This window comes from Poeciliopsis prolifica, unplaced genomic scaffold (assembly GCF_027474105.1).
Source record: "Poeciliopsis prolifica strain line A6 unplaced genomic scaffold, Auburn_PproV2 SCAFFOLD012, whole genome shotgun sequence".
NCBI classification, from domain to species: Eukaryota; Metazoa; Chordata; class Actinopteri; order Cyprinodontiformes; family Poeciliidae; genus Poeciliopsis; species Poeciliopsis prolifica.
In genome coordinates this window covers 6,874,279-6,890,194 of record NW_026562387.1, presented here as the reverse complement: position 1 = coordinate 6,890,194, position 15,916 = coordinate 6,874,279, and the positions used below count along the sequence as shown (strand labels likewise).

General features: G+C 39.3%; 1 protein-coding gene across 1 annotated transcript; it reads right to left on the bottom strand.

Moving 5' to 3' along the window:
* Nucleotides 1-3,778: 3,778 nt before the first annotated feature.
* Nucleotides 3,779-15,753, bottom strand: dap (death-associated protein). Its single transcript, XM_055037763.1, has 4 exons — nt 15,544-15,753; nt 13,698-13,794; nt 8,230-8,272; nt 3,779-5,365 (listed from the first exon to the last, which is right to left on the bottom strand). The coding sequence occupies exons 1-4, from the start codon at nt 15,596-15,598 to the stop codon at nt 5,246-5,248; spliced, it is 315 nt and encodes a 104-aa protein (XP_054893738.1). The 5' UTR covers nt 15,599-15,753; the 3' UTR covers nt 3,779-5,245.
* Between the last annotated feature and the right edge of the window lie 163 nt (nt 15,754-15,916).

Genomic DNA, 15,916 nt, shown 5'->3' with positions numbered 1-15,916 from the left:
ATTTGTTACAAGAAGAGTGGTCAAATCATGACAGGACCAGCTTTCTACTCAGTGCGCTAAATGGCATTTAAACCAAGTACGAATTCTGGAAATTTGGAAATCATCTACAATTAGCAGCCGAGTTTTTGTCAGTATCAACCTGAGCTGTTTCTGACAAATTGAGTTGATTTAAACCAGGCAAGCCATTGAACTGCATGAGGTCACTTTGCTGTTTGAACTTCAAAACAGATAGAATAATGGGGCGAAAATAAGCTTGATTAAAGCACATATAGCCGTAATATAACATCGGCTGGAATTCTGAGAGCATAATTTCACGGTCCTTACTCCTCATGGCGATTGCGGTCTAAGTGCCATCCAAGAGTGTGTGTCTAATATACATGGTGATGAGTTGCTAAGGGGTTACAAGGGTTCTGCACAGCCAAACGGTTTCATCAAACAAAATTCATTGAATTCAGAGTGGCAATGTGCTTAGACACTGCCCAAAGGAAATCAGCTGAACAGGACAAAAGATGAGCAGACAGCACATTTCAGGGCAAGCAGGATTAATGAAATCCATAAAAGCAATGCCGTGTGCTGAAATATACACTCTATGCTATTATGGACGGTAATCACAAGTTATTTTGACGTGCAGAACTTCAACTGATGGTGAACTGAAGCGACATTCATTTGCAGATGAACTCTGATACCCTTATTGTTATTTCATCTGGCTTTACCATGACTTCCACTTTTTATTTAGTAGAACGCAGAGAAATAAACTCTGATTCACACGTTAGGGGGCGAGACAAAACCTATTAGCTGCTGAACGCATTGGATAATATTTAGGTCATTGTGTCTCAAACAGCTGTTGGCTTAGATTCCAGCCTGGGATTATAAAGCATCACTGGCTTGGTCAGCAATCCATCTCTAGCCCTCTCTGCCGGCCCTCCTCTTATTCCCACCCTCCGACTTTAACCCAAATCTCTCAGGGAAATTTAGATGCAGCAAAATAACCTTCCTCTCAATGTGTGACATCTGTTATGTCACACTGTGATGATTCAGGCTGGGGTTTAAACCGAGTGACCTGATTTTACAGTGGTTGGACACAAACTGAGTGCTTTTGTCCAGGCTTCAAAACTCACAGGGGGAATCCTTTGCTGGCGCCCTCTGCTGGGTTGTTTGGGAAGAAGGCAACATGCTACTTCTACATACATACATACATACATACATACATACATATATTTTTTTTTTCTTTCAATGATCCAACATGACTCAACCTGTGTACTTTTAAAGATTCAGACATAAAATTTTGTTTCTAAATGTGCAGAACTGGCAGAGAGCGAGAAAGAGAGAGAGAGAACCAGGACAATGACTTAAAGCTGTAATTGCAGGGAAACATAGCTCTACAAAATATTGTTTCATGGGGACAGAAAGCAACATACAATGTAAGCCACATTTCTGAGATTTACAATCGTAAAATGCATTGTGTATCCATTGCATTTTACTTTGTAAGTACACCATTTTGTGTTGCTTTCTCAGATAAAAAAATCCCAAATGAAGTTTGTGGTTATGAACTAATAAAATGAAAGAAGTCATGGGGTATGAATACTTTCACAAGAAGCTGTTGGGCATCTTTCAGAAACGCTGATTTCAAATAACTATTTTTGAAGCAAGCATTTTCTTTGCTTATATAAAACAATTGCTGTCAGTTTCAATCAAATTATAAAGAATAATGCAAACATTTTTGTCTAATTCCGATAAACATTTGATGATTACAGAAAACAGAAAGATGATAATATAAATCCACTGAGTTTAATTAAACAGTGATGGAATAGTGTTGATTAAATGTAGATTACCCAATAAGATAGCTTTCTTGTGAAAAAAAATGTATATATCATACTTAGTTTCATTATTATTTAACCATTTTTTTTCTTTTAGCACAAGGCGTATTCGTTACATCACTCTGCCGAGGTTGCGAGGGTTGAATAATTTCTGTGATGCAATCAAATATGAAGTAGATCTTTCCTAATGAACAGTATGAATAAATGATTGTCTTAACATCGCAATCAGAATAAAAAATAACAGATTTAAATAGTGTGCATTGAGGGAAATGTAGGCTGTGCTGATAAAAAAAATAAAGTGAAGGACACTTGGATGAGAGCAGCTCTGAAAAGAACATTTTTTCCCTTTGAGATTTTAAAAATAAAATGAAAAAAATCCAACCTTGCACCTTCATGAGCTGGTGCTGCAGCACTGGCCTGAAGCTGGGGATAACACCGTTTCAGATGGTTCTGGTTAAACTGGAGCCAAAATGTCATAACTTTGACATTTTATCCCAGGTGCGTTATCAAAGTATCCACAAGCAAGGAAAAAATAAATGAATACATGTGAATCCGAGTGAATATCTTTGCTTCCACCTCTGCCAGCTGACTGAGTAAATCTAAGTGCTGGTGGACAAATTCCAGTCCAGAAAAGAGCAGCCTGGACTGGCAGAAGCCAGTTTTAATGTTCCTCAGGAACACATGGACTCTGGACTAATGTGAAAAAGTGGCTCTAAATGAAAATGACTCAGTGCTGAGGTTACCTTGAATTACATTTTGACTGTGTAATTTTTTCTTAATTTTTTTTGAAGAAAGAAAAACTGACATCCTGCTTTCTTTGCTGACAAATTTGTAAACAATTTTGACAGACAAAGACCTTCTATTTCTTTGCATATTTAAATTCAAATATTCTGGGACGACTTCAGGACCTTTTCATAGTATGAATGTAAATTTTAAGCCTCCTAAAAAAAAAATAAAAAAAAGCCCCTTGATCTACACTTCACTTTGTACAGAGTCTGGGACCTCTCAGTTATTGAGAAATAATTCTTCCTGGATGTGTGAATTCTGTTTAAGTTTTACATTTTACCCAATTGTTAATGTTTAGCCGTGCCATGTTTAATGCACCAGTTCAAGGCTGTGAAGCTTACCGGAAATTGTGTGCGACATAAACAACCATCTCTCACTGCGAAGAGAGAAGTGCCCAGCTGAACGAGACGGCAGTTCATATTAATTCATTATTTGGAAGCGTGACCAAGAATACTTTGTTCACTTTCTCCACTGCCATTGTGAAAACTCCTCCGATTCGTCATCATTCACATTTTTTCCTTTCACGCTCCGGTTGACATTCCACCTGAGAAATCCAGGTGAACTGAAAGCACAGACGAAGCACTGAAGTGAAGCTCGTTGTTTTGTGCACAGGGAGGTTTCTGCATCTTTGCATGCCTGTCGTCGTCCGGACTCTTTTCTCCCAGTCAGTGTAATAAGGTCTGGCAGAGGACGAGACAGTCAAGGAGATTGGGTCTGCTTTATTGGGGAGTTTCAGTGTGCAGATCGAGGCTGCACTGACTGCTTTATTGGCCTAACATAAGCTGACAGAACACCTGCTTGCAGATGCTTGTGTAAAGATGGATTACATGCACCAACACCTGGTGCACACTTTATGTGTGTGTGCGTGTGTGTGTTTGTGTGTGCGTGTGTGTGGAGGGGAAAACAGCTCCAGGAGAGATGATTCTATTTCATTTCACAGTGCCACCTGAGCCCTTATCCCCCGGTGCAGAGTGCTAATTCACCACAGGACGCCCTGATGCTCCTGGTGAGAAACTTGAGATGATGCATCAAGTCGGACGAGGTAGCGGTTTTCCTCGAGACCAAATGCCACAACTTTATCCAACTGGGAATTTTGTAATGTGCTAAACGTCCGTGGCCTGAATCGTGAAAAGTTTTCAACATGTCGCAGATGAATAAAAATCAGCTGAAGAAGGTTTCAAGATATTCCAAACCTTTATTTACTACGACAACCACACCTGACACCCAAGTCCACTTCAATGACTCAAGATTTTAACATTTAAAGTGATTCACTTAAAAATAAGAAAAAAAGAAGCACAGAACAAAACTGAAACCGTTTCAACTTAATTACATGAACACAGATAATGATTTCTTCATGATAATATACTTTTTCTCCTGAAGACCTAAACATTAGTGTTGCACCAAATGACTAATTGTAAAAGATGAGTAATTAAAAAAACAAAAACAAATGCAGTGATCTGGTTTTATTTTTTTAAATATGAATTATGGGGTTTCTGCTGCTGATATGCAAGTAAATCCTTATGCTGCAGCCCAAACAAATGTGTTATTCTATTAGCAAACTGATGCATGGAATGTTGTGTAATTATCCTAGTGTTAGCGCATTAATACCGTAACCTGATAGTTCATCTCTGTACTCAATAAACGGCTTATTTGATGTTAAGACCAAAAACTAAGCATCCTTCAGTTGTTTCCCAAAAGCTAAAGTTTTCTTCAGGTTTTTTGACTTTTCTTTGGCATCGTTTCCACTCTACCATGGATTAAATAGACATTATTTAACACAGACCGTAGTGAAGCATTGAAACTCGCTTGTATAGGAATAGTAAGAAATAATTAAATGGCAATAAACGTACTGGGCATTGTAATGGTCCAAAGGCTACAAATTGTAAGACATCATATATATTATGTTTTTTTTCTTGTCTTTTTGTTTTTAACAAAGAAGCGGCTTATAGCATCAAAGTTGATTATAAGTTCTTGGTCAATTTTGCGATCTAGTAAACCATTTTCTATGATTTCTTGCATTAAAATAGCACACAGGAACAAACATAATGCTCTGATAGGTTAATACTGTCTATTATACAGTAATTAGTTCGACTTTCTCTGTTTGTCTTCGATTCACTGGCTGGTTCTGCAGTTAAACTGTGACAACATGACATGTTGCATTAATTTGTTTGGTCTATATGGTTTACTGAAGGAAATCTTGGAGCTGAGGCTCCGCCGAGGTCGTTGGGTTTGCTCGGTTGTGACTGGCTGTTTCAGCTCGAAGAGAGCGAAACCCATGATCACTTCGTTTTTCTCCCCTGCTGCTAGAAGAGCTCAGTTTATTTCAAGTTAAGACTGATGAGCGATTGAACAATCCCTGCGAAGGAGAGGTCAGGTCATGAAAGTGCAGAAACAGTAGTGCAGCACCGACGCAGCAGGGCACAAGCAGGACTTCTACGATATTTGCACTGACATGTGGCAATCAGCTGCTGAAACATTTCTCGAACATGTAAAGCAAAAGCAAAAAAAAAAAGAAAAAAAATTACTGGTATTATTTAGCAGAGGTCTGTGCCCTGGTTGGGAACCATCTTCATCCTACGTGTTCCATTGGGAAGGCTGGCTGGTGGAGTAAAAGCAGAGCGGCTGGAGCCTGCTGGTCCCACTCACTTGCGGGGCTGGTGGATGTGCTGGTTGATGTGCTGGACGGGGGGCAGCTTGGGGACGCCAGGCTGGGGCTTCTGGTGGGCCACCTGAGCGGCTGCGGGCGTGAAGTCTTTATCGCCCTGGAAACAACACGGTCAGTCAGGGATGCAACCAACACTAAAGAAGTCGAGTTTATTTGCACAGCACATTTCAGGAACGAGGCAGTTCGAAGAGCTCCTCACCATGAAAACAACCATCCAGTAACAGACTATGAAACAAGCAGTAGACAATACATTTAATCAAATGCCATCATCAAAATGATCAAGCAAATATACATCAGATAGACATCAGTGGATTTTTAGCCTTTTAACTGCCTTAGCAGCTTTCCAGAAGTTTGTTCCAGATTTGTGGTGCATAGAATCTGAATGAAAAAAAATATATATATAACATTTTAAAATGGGAACAAACAACATTTTATTCCAGCTCAAGATTTAACGCTCTTATTCTCTTCCGGAGTAGAAGATACATCTCTCTATGAGAAAATGTGTAATGGCTTTGTCTGTGGCTCCATCAATGTCTTTAATGGCAAGAGCAGAGCAAAAACCACAGAACATTCCCCACCCTGATTTAGAGTTTATCAGTTTTATCACATGAAATAATGGAGTCTGATTGATGAAGCATGGATCCTACTCATGCTTCACCAATCATGAAGCATGATTGGTGAAGATATACATATTTTTTAACTATCTGCCCACCGCTACCACTAACTCCTTCCAATAACAGGAAAGGGTCACCCCTCCTGCCTCACTTCACTTTTCCCTGTCTGTAGATGCAGACAGAATGAGTAAACTCTCTGCAGGACACTTGCATATAAAACTTGTATGAGAGCTGGGTTCAGTAATTTGGACTCTGTTTTAATGGCTCCAAAGGGCTCAAACTAAACCCATAAGCACTTTATTTCTACGTTTGGCAGTGGAGAACGGTTACTGGCTAGTACTGGCAATAACCAAAAAAAAAAAACTGCGCTGTGCAAGACTGTCAATGTACGTGATATTGTACTATTAGACAAAACATCCTCTACGGGAACGCTGAGTGCTCTTGAGAGAGTGCTTTGTTAAACATCCTCTGTGTGTCAACATAAGCACTTATTTAGAGGTGTGTTTGCCATCAGACAGTGGGTGTATTGTTTGACCCACTTTTAAAGCTCTCCCCTAAAACACACATAACACTGAGGAACTCCCTAAAGTGAGCAAAGAGTATGAGGAAAATAACCGATCTGCACAGCAACTACATCTTATGTATTACTTTGGCGCATGGCCGAAGTAATCACAAAGCAGGGATGTGATTGTTCACAGAATTTTAATCAGCATTTTAATACAGTCATGACAAAAATCCTCAATTCATTTATTTTTTTTCAAGTTTTTTTTTTAATTTTTTTATCTCTCAAGAGATTTTTAATTCTCCTTCCTAAGTTCTTCTTTAAAACTTACTTTATCACTATTGAAATTTCATTATTATTTTAATCAAATTTATGCAACTTCTCTCCGAGCCTTTGCCGGAGATATGTTTGTCCTTTCATATGCAAGTGTTGAGTTTGCACTACGAGTGTGGCAGCGTAGTAGAGTGTGTGTTACTGTGTAAGTGTGTATTCTTCATTTAAAGGTAAGCCCGCCGCTAACAGCGAAAGACGGAGATTGAATTGACCTCCAATGGTCCTCCTTCTTTCATCTGATTCTCAAAGCTTTCTTTCAACTCTTTTTCCAGCTGATGCACGGATGTAGGTGGGGATGAAACTAATTAAATGCACAAATTAGCTAAGTACAAATCCTTCAACATAAAATCAAGGCTCTATATAAGAAACTGTGAAAGAAGGTGGCAGAATAACATTTTATAAACATATCGGAAAAAAACTCCCCACACACAGACATAGCGGTGGACTTTTTCAAACTGAAGTGTTTCACTTAGCCCTTAAAAGGCTTTCCTGGGGCTTTGTGCACGGCTAGCCAGCAGGTTTGATGGCAGCGATAGGGGAGAATCGGAAGGCTCGAGGAGGATTGAGGGATAAATGGGATGCCTGCCACATTCTGATATCACCGCAATCTTCCGCAAACAATCTGCCTGGTCTGACAGAGGCACGTGGAAAGGCGGGGAATGGAGCCATCCTGGGTGTCAAGGACACTCCAACACAAAAGGAAATAAAGAAACAGAGCAACTGTTGAAGAGAAACAAAACAATAAAAAAAAACAAAGGCGGCAGACACAGAGATATATGTGGTATGAGGAACACAGTAACGTTTAACATTTACAAAAGAAAAACCTTGTTGCAGCAAAGTAAATTTATGTTTTACGCAGCAAGAAGATCAGTGACCCTATCGCATCTTCATGTGATCACACTCTTTCCCCGATATGATAATATCTATGCTTCCCCTTAAATCCCTGACTTTTTCTTGATACCGATTCTGAAAACCTTTGAGCTTTTCTGGGTAACTCTACTGCTCCTCTCCCACAATAAAATGACCAGGTGAATGAAGCCTATTTTAAAATCTACTGGTGGTCAGAGTGGATTTCATTCATTTTATTTCCCTTTGGTTTTTCTCCAGACAATATTGCATCTTATATTGCGCAAACACCAATAAGAACAAGACACTGCTCCTGGTGAGACAGCTATAATGAGAATATTAGATTCATATTTGATAACGTTGATTAAAAATACGATTCATGACGAGATTCTGAATCCATTCATTAAAAAAAAAAAAAAAAAAAAAAAAAAGAATGACCATGAATGCAACAGTGTATAGCAGCATATAGGGGAAGAGCAGTACTGAACTAATTCAAAGCACCATCTTAAAAAAATAATAATAATAAAATGAAAATAAGTACAGTGAAAGTCTACAAACTCCTTGAATTGTTTTGGTTCCATCAATAGAACCAATTTAAACTGAGATGAGAATGGATGGACAAATGGATAGAAGGACAGCTTTCTGTTTTTAAATACAAAGTCTTACCTTTGTGACCACTCCGGAAACGATCACCGGGGCCTTCGGAGGGCTAAAAAGAAAAAAAACAAAAAACAAAGAGAGCTTCATTAAGAAAAATGCTTTTGGAATAAGTAAATATGAGAAAGTCTGACAGTTACAGGTAAAACTAATCCAAACACAAGCGCGTCCACCAGCTAGTTGCAGAAAACCCCACTGTGACGCTATGCCAAAATACGGACATCCCGAGCTGTCAAAACACCTGCAGTTTTATACACTCTGGCAGCAAAAACACACATACATACACACACACACACACACATGCAGTCACACAGCGGATGGACCTGCCAGCAGCTTAAATAGCCCCCATTCATTTTGGCCAAACGCTGGTTTTCACAGGCTGCAGATGGAGAGCAGGAGAGGAGAAGCAGCAGGAAAAGCGACGCTACCAGAGAAACGGAGAGCTATGAGGAGGAGGGCGATGAAAGACTGGAAGAGGTGGAAGGTGGGGGATAAAAGGCGAGCATTCAGGGGCGGAAAGAAAGGACAAGGGGAGCAAATGCAGGTTGGAGCAGAAACGGGGGAAAAGGAAGCTGGCAGTGAGAACAGGGAGCCAAATGCTTTTATAATAACTGACTGTTAGAGAAGATGGAACAGGCTGAAGGAGAGAGGGGAGCGAGTAGTCGCTCACACACCGAGGGGGGAAAAGGATGGAGGCCGAGAAAAAGATGAGGAGGAGGAAGGCGGAACCTGAAGTGAGTATCGACCTTGGTGTGACAAACGAGTGCAGTCTAATTTTACGGCGGCGGGGGTACACTTAGCCACCTTCAAACTCGCCTCAAAGACACCAAGTACAACAGCAAACAAGTTCAACTGAAATGTTTTCTCTTTCGCCTTTCAACAACCTAAAAGATGAAAAGTTACAGAACTGCTGCACCTTTGAAAGGATCTACTGTTTACTTGGAGAAATGGACTCAACTCGTTTTTAATCACTCTGGATTTCCTGTACGACTAAGAAGTGTTTCTGTCACATCGGTCTAACATAGATCTCTGCAATTAATGTCCTGATATTAAAAGAAAAAAAGTCTCTTGCTACTCGTATGAATGAGAATATTTACCTCCTGGTTGGAATTTCACAAATCTTGCACTGGCTTGGCACTTGTCAAAAATGTGAAGCTGAGTGTCTCTTTATTAGTAATTCAATTAACTGAAGCATGGCATTTAAACAGCACAAATGTCCCCTTCTCCATGCAAAAAACTCCATGAGGCGTCAGTGTGGAAAACATGAAATTTAAGAGTCTGAAACATTTAAAGCTAAGGGGAAAACATCAGGTGCTGTCAGAAAAATAAGTGCATATTTGGCGATTTACTCTATTTGTTTACGCGAAGGAATGTGTCAGCTAAACTGCAGGCAGGCAAAAGGAATATGCTCACAGTACGAATGTGACAGCTGAGTGAAAAAATAATCCACACGCACAGTATGTTAACTTACTAATCAAGAAGAAGACTATTTTAATTGCAATATATATCCCAGAAATACTGCACGCAAACTTGAGTGGCAGTGGGTGTCTTCAACCACATTTGATACCTTCCATAAATCTTCAGATGTTTTTCATTGACTCTCTGAGTCGATGCGATAAAACAAAAGTTGAGGGAAGGAGAAGACAGGCATTGAAAGTTAGAGACCACAATCTGCTGCGGTTTTGGTTTTGTGATCCCAGCAAGACGTGGCCGTATTTCTGAAGCGGCACGAGGCTGCAGGGGGCAGCAGAGAGCCATGCTGCATCCATTAAGGGAGTTGCACTGTCACAGTCGATGAGGAAGAGTTTACAACAAAAGAGAGAGGGGGGGGGGGAAGAAAACAAAAGCAAATCTAAACCAACAAGACAAAGGGTAAAATGAGCATGAGTTTATTGTTGGGTATTTCTCTCCTTCTCTGCTGCTAGCATTAAAAACCCCAGCTTCAACCACCCCACCACCCCCATCTCTCCCTGCTTCAGCAGAGCGGGAAGTTTGTTGCCGTGGGCGAGGTGGTGGTTGCCCTGGAAACAGATGCCTGTTGCTTGTCCTCCTTCCATCTTTTCTTCTTTTTCTCCGTGCAACTTTTTTTTTTTTTTTTTTTTCTGCCATGAGCTGTCAGCTAACTGCACATTTTATCATAGCTGCTGCATGCAAGTTCACAAGAAGGGCTGCAACCAACAATCGTTTTAGAAATTGATTAATATGTTATTCTGGTGATTAATCAATTTATCAGAAGAAAAAAACTGCACACTCCACAGACTTAATTTAACAACTTAAGCCTATTTTTTATACAATATCAGAAATACATTAAAAGATGTAAATAAATAATTTATTTTATAATAAACAATTTATTCCCTAAAATGCAATATCAAAATCCCTTCAGTGAATGTGAACAGAGAGCTAAAACTGTCACTTAAAGAGTTTTGGCAAAAATATATTTACAGACAATGATGGTGTTTTTATCTTAAATGCTATTTTTTTCCCCCACCAAATGGCAATTTTTTGAGAAAGTGTAGTCCAGTTAACGATTAATTGATTGCTAAATTAGTTGACAATCACACTGACAATCGTTTAATCACGATTAATTTTTTTGGGCCTATTCAGAAACACCTGAATAGGCGTTTCCACAAAGAGTGGACAAAAAAAAAAAAAAAACCCTGATTAGCTCTTGCATTTCCTCACCAATCGAGTGGCAATATTTTACAGGAAAATGAAGACTTTGCCTGACTGTGCACCAGATTTACTGCTGGTGTGTTTGAGAGGCAAATTCATCCGACAGTCTCTGAGCAGGATCTCTCTCCTGGGTCTCCTGTGTGCGTTTCCCCCCTCTTCAGCCCATCCCATCCATTACTTACCTGCCACATTTATATCTACAATATTTTCACGACACTCCCAGTGCCATAATAATAATCCTCCTCCCTACCATAATCCCTCATCCCTCCCTGCCTCTGAGGCCTGTCCATCCATGTCGGTTAGATTGGTTACAGCAGGGGTTCCCCTGACTATGACTCTGGCAGCTTGGTGTTACTTAACCAACGTTCTGGGAACATGCTGGCAGGTAATTTTCAGGTAAAAAAGATAAACATATTACAGGTAAGTTTAAAGGCTGAAAAATCAAGAAGAGTTTATCAGGCAAAAAGATGAGTCGAGAGGGGCTTATCATCTACTACATGTTTAATTTGTTTACAGAGCTCCAGGAACGATGACCTCTTTTGATTCTGTGATGACAACAGCAGTTTGATATATTATGAACCGAAAAACTCAATATTCAATCTAAGATGAATTGAACTGAAGGCATTTTCCACATCTTTACAAAGTGTGGTAATAAATATGACCGTGATATTGGTGGTTTTTAAGTGCAAAAAATGTATCTATCTTTATCTATCTATATTTCCTACCTGATTTTGTTTTTAAGCCTGATTCAATAAAGTGAGAATGAACACAGAAAGTTTCCCCCCCCTAAGCAAAATGATTAAGTTCACTAACCGTATTACAGTAAGAACACTAACAGTTGATAACATAAAAATCATAGTAAAACTATTTTTAGCCAAAGATCTGAAGTTCAGGGCAAATTTAAAACTGAAAAACAGCAACATATGGTAGCCTCACATTTTTAATACACTTGGCATAAGTCCTTGCCCTCTGAATAAGCATCTCAAAATAAGGAAGTATGTATTTATAGGAATGGAAAAGCTGCCACACCCTGATCTGACTAAGGTCCTTCTGACATTTTTACAATGCAACCTCTTCTCTACCAGGCGGTTAAAAAAAAAAGAAACCAAGCGTTCAAGTTTGCTTTTCCTTTCTTTCTCTACCTAGCCACTACGAAAGAGTGGCTAGATAGAAACACTCTTTTACTGATGTCTATTTTTTGCCACTTTTCTTCCTACACATAAAACTGAGACAAAAGTAAGTTAATGACTGGCAATGACAACCCTGTCTGACACGCTTGCTGTAATTGACAGAAAAAAAAAAAAAAAACACTCAAACCACAGAGTGGATTAAGAACAGGCAGGGGAGTGGTCGGCAAAGCTGCTTCTGTGAAGATCAGCCTCAGAAAATTTCACAACAGTTGGCAATGTTCTTGAACCCTGCTCTCTGCTGTGTAGTTCTTGTCACTTGCCATTTATCACCACTCATTAACGTACACACACATACAAGCACGTTGTGCGAACGCAGCACCTGTGCCGATATGCACATAGCTTACAGGACCCCATGAATATTGAGTAAGCTCAGATAGGAGGAGTTTTCTTTTTTTTTTTTTTTTGGAGAAGATCAGAAGCAGCATGCAGCCACACCTACCAAACAGAAAGCTGTGACCAGCCAACAAAAGAAAAAAAAAAAAAAAAAAAAAAAAAACATTTTAAGGCAACAAAAGCCGAACTTTGCAGGCACGGGAGTGGAACGATGCTCCGTAAAGGACTCCGCGTGAAATCAAGGCCTGTTACGGCAAACAAAAGTCCCTGCTGAAAAGGCTGCTCGTGTTAATGCAGTAATTATGCCGTAATCATGTTGTTTACTAAATTAGCAAGCAAGAGGGGAAAAAAAAAAAAAAGAGTTCTGGAGCGAAATGCGTACAGCCCAGCTTATAGAAAAGAGAAAGCTGCTAAATTGCTTGGTAGCAATTATAGGCCCTGTGTTTGATTACCAACCTACAAACCACCACATTTACGCCTTGCTTGAACATCTACGCAATCTGTTATACATTCACTAGCATCTCATAAGAAGGGAATTGTGAACATATATACATTACTTCATAGTTGCACTACATAGAGTACTCTGTATGTCCTGGTTTTGCTGTTTTCTTTCACATCTCTGTGGACTTTTGTTCATTCTTGTGTGTATTTTCCATTCCCATTGGTCAAGATAAAAGTCATTTTAAGGATTTCTACCGGAGAAAGCTGAAAACCTTACTCTATGACGAAAGAAAAAAAGCATGAATTAAGTTGCGTGTTTTGTTTTTTTTTTAGTTAGAAAAGAACCACTAAATTCTAAAATGAATTGTTTCTAATGTTGAGAATATGTGGCTCTTACAGTAATCAGAGGAAAAAAATATAGATCTCAGTCCATTCCAGTTCCAGTCCTCATGGATGTTGATTACACTCCTATTCCTTTTACTTGAACATTCACTTCATCTCCAAAAGTCCTGGTCATAGTGAGCAAACTAAATTGTTTATGTTAATCTTTTTTTTTTTTTGCTCTTTGAGTGTCACTATTTAATATAAACATTAAACACAGACTACATTTTTCTTCAGCATACATAACTGTAGCTAAATAGATACTACAGCTTTGCTGTACTTACATTTTATTTTTAACAATGATTAATGTTTTAAGTTAGTGTTGGTACCTTTGAATGACACCAAGCCAACCACTGGTGTCTTTGGTTTTTGTTGCATAATCACTAAGAAATTTGTTCTGTGGGTTATAATGTTCACGTTCTGTCAAAATGTATGTGTAGGAAGCAAAAGCTGCCTTGCCTGCTGCTGACGTACTCCTCCTCGTCTTCTTTCTGAGGCGGCTCTGGTGCAGGAGTTGGCTGATGTTTCTGCACTATCCTCATTCCCCCTGCTTTAACTGCAACACACACATGCAAAAATTACCCCGACACTTCACCACGACAAGGAGGAGTCTGATACAGAATAACGCTGAATGCGTCACGACTGACAGGTTTATCAAAACTGAAGATTCTGAGTACAATCCAGTGTGCATGAACCACACACACCAACGCCAGGTGATGAAACAATCTGCTTGTTTTATCAAGCAGACACTGACGCTGACTTATGCATAACTTTGCATCTTGCATTGATATCCAAATAAATCATGGTCAAAGCATATAATTTAGATGAGTGTCTCAGGGTTGCTGTCCACATGTGCTTTCATTTGCTGTACAAGTCTCTTAAACCACAACTGTGTATTTTTATGATCTTCACTGGGCTAAAAGTCTACATTTTAAGTCTATCACCTGAACTATGTCTTGAAATTTAGCAAAAACTTCATTTTTTTTTTTTACTTTAACTATACAGTAAGTTTGTTGCTGTTGGTAATTCTTTAACTGCCAGTTGTGTCTCTGTTGCTTAACTCGTGATTACCAGTCACTGGCGTAACTGTAACTGGTAAGTGAAAGCAAAACAAACTTCTGTACGCTTTAGTTTCGAGAGCTTCCAATAACATCAACACTGGAAATTCTTTCACTGTGTGTTTTCTTTTAATTCATGTTTAAGGTTTACTTCAAAAAACACCCGAAACATAATATTTTCAAGGTCAAAGATATGGTTTATAATTTCAAGGCTTTTTTTAAAAAAAAAAAAAAAAAAAAAAAAAAAACAATTTGATATCCAAGGTCTAGATTTATAAATTGGAAATATTTTTTTCAAAATATTCTATGGTGAGGAGCGTGATCCTTTCCCTGAATAAAGGGACTATTACACTGTTAATTATCTAATATTAACAGATCATTTATTTAATATTGTATAGCTCCTTTTTATGACGTGTTAATTTTCCCAACTTCTCACAGATTTTAGCTGCAGTGTCATACATTTCACTACTTGTATTCTTTTAAAACTCTGTAAGTGTCTTAACCCTATGATACTGGTATCATCATCTTTTAGATTAAATAATTTATCATCAAATACAACTTCAGAAAAGTTCCCTGATGTGTCTACATTTAAATGTGCAACCTAAGAATTTGGGACGATCTAACACCAGCTTGACCTCGCCCTTTAACTTAACTATTAGTCTTCCTTTTGTAAACTGAAACACATTAAAATACCTCCGTGTTTGTGGATAACAGACACCATGACCTGGATTTTCCTTATGGGGCACGTACTGATAACAGGTCGGGTTCGTGGGCCAATCTTTATCTTACTGTGATATCGGTCAGCGCTGCAGCAGCTGCTGTGGCCCACTGCCACACTGCTCTTGTCCACGTATGCTTTAATCGTTTTGGGTGTTTTTTTTTTTTTCGCAGCCATCCACATCATCTCAGCCGCGCAATCTAAAGATTTGCAACGTTTCGCAGTGATTGCTCATTGCGGTGGCTCCACTCCGGGTTATCCTGCAAGATGTTAGGCCAATCAGGAAGTGGGGGAAATGAGCAAAACAAGAGGAATATGGCAGATCATTACAGCGCGCAATCTGAACGTGTGAAGAGCAGGAATCTGCCAGCACAACGGACTGCATGAGTAATATCCAGAATCACGCGATTCCTTGGTTGAAGGCTCTGCAGAAACACGGGCCCTCGGGTCTATGGGAAGCATTTAAAAAATAATAATAATAATAATAATTAAAAAAAAAAGCAGCCAAACCAGACAGGGAAGTTTATACCTGCAGGGAGATGTCCGCCTTTGGTTTCCACCTTCTCCTTGGGGGGCGACGACATGCCTGCTCTGATCCGCGGTCTGCTGCCGGCAGGAACCGAGCCGTCCGAACACAGCGAGCCTTTGCTTTATTCCGCCTCAAAACTGACCGCTACTCTTCAGTCTGTATCGTCAACGTGGCTTTTTCCTGAGCATTGTTTAGAAATGATGCGTGATGACGTCACGTGAAACCGTGCAAAAGCGCGGTGACGTATAGCCGTACGCGCCTGTGGAAAAAAAATAAATAAAATAAAAATAAACAAACTGAGGCGTCCGTCTGAAAGAAAGACATTTTTTTTCACTTGATAAAAAAAATTGCAAATAATAATAATAGTAATAAG

Excerpts from the sequence above, each read along its gene's own strand:
- dap (XM_055037763.1), bottom strand. The coding sequence starts at position 15,598 with ATGTCGTCGCCCCCCAAGGAGAAGGTGGAAACCAAAGGCGGACATCTC. Across the intron at positions 13,795-15,543 it reads AGGCGGACATCTCCCTGCAG|TTAAAGCAGGGGGAATGAGG; the intron begins GTATAAACTTCC and ends TGTGTGTTGCAG. Across the intron at positions 5,366-8,229 it reads TTTCCGGAGTGGTCACAAAG|GGCGATAAAGACTTCACGCC; the intron begins GTAAGACTTTGT and ends TGTTGTTTCCAG.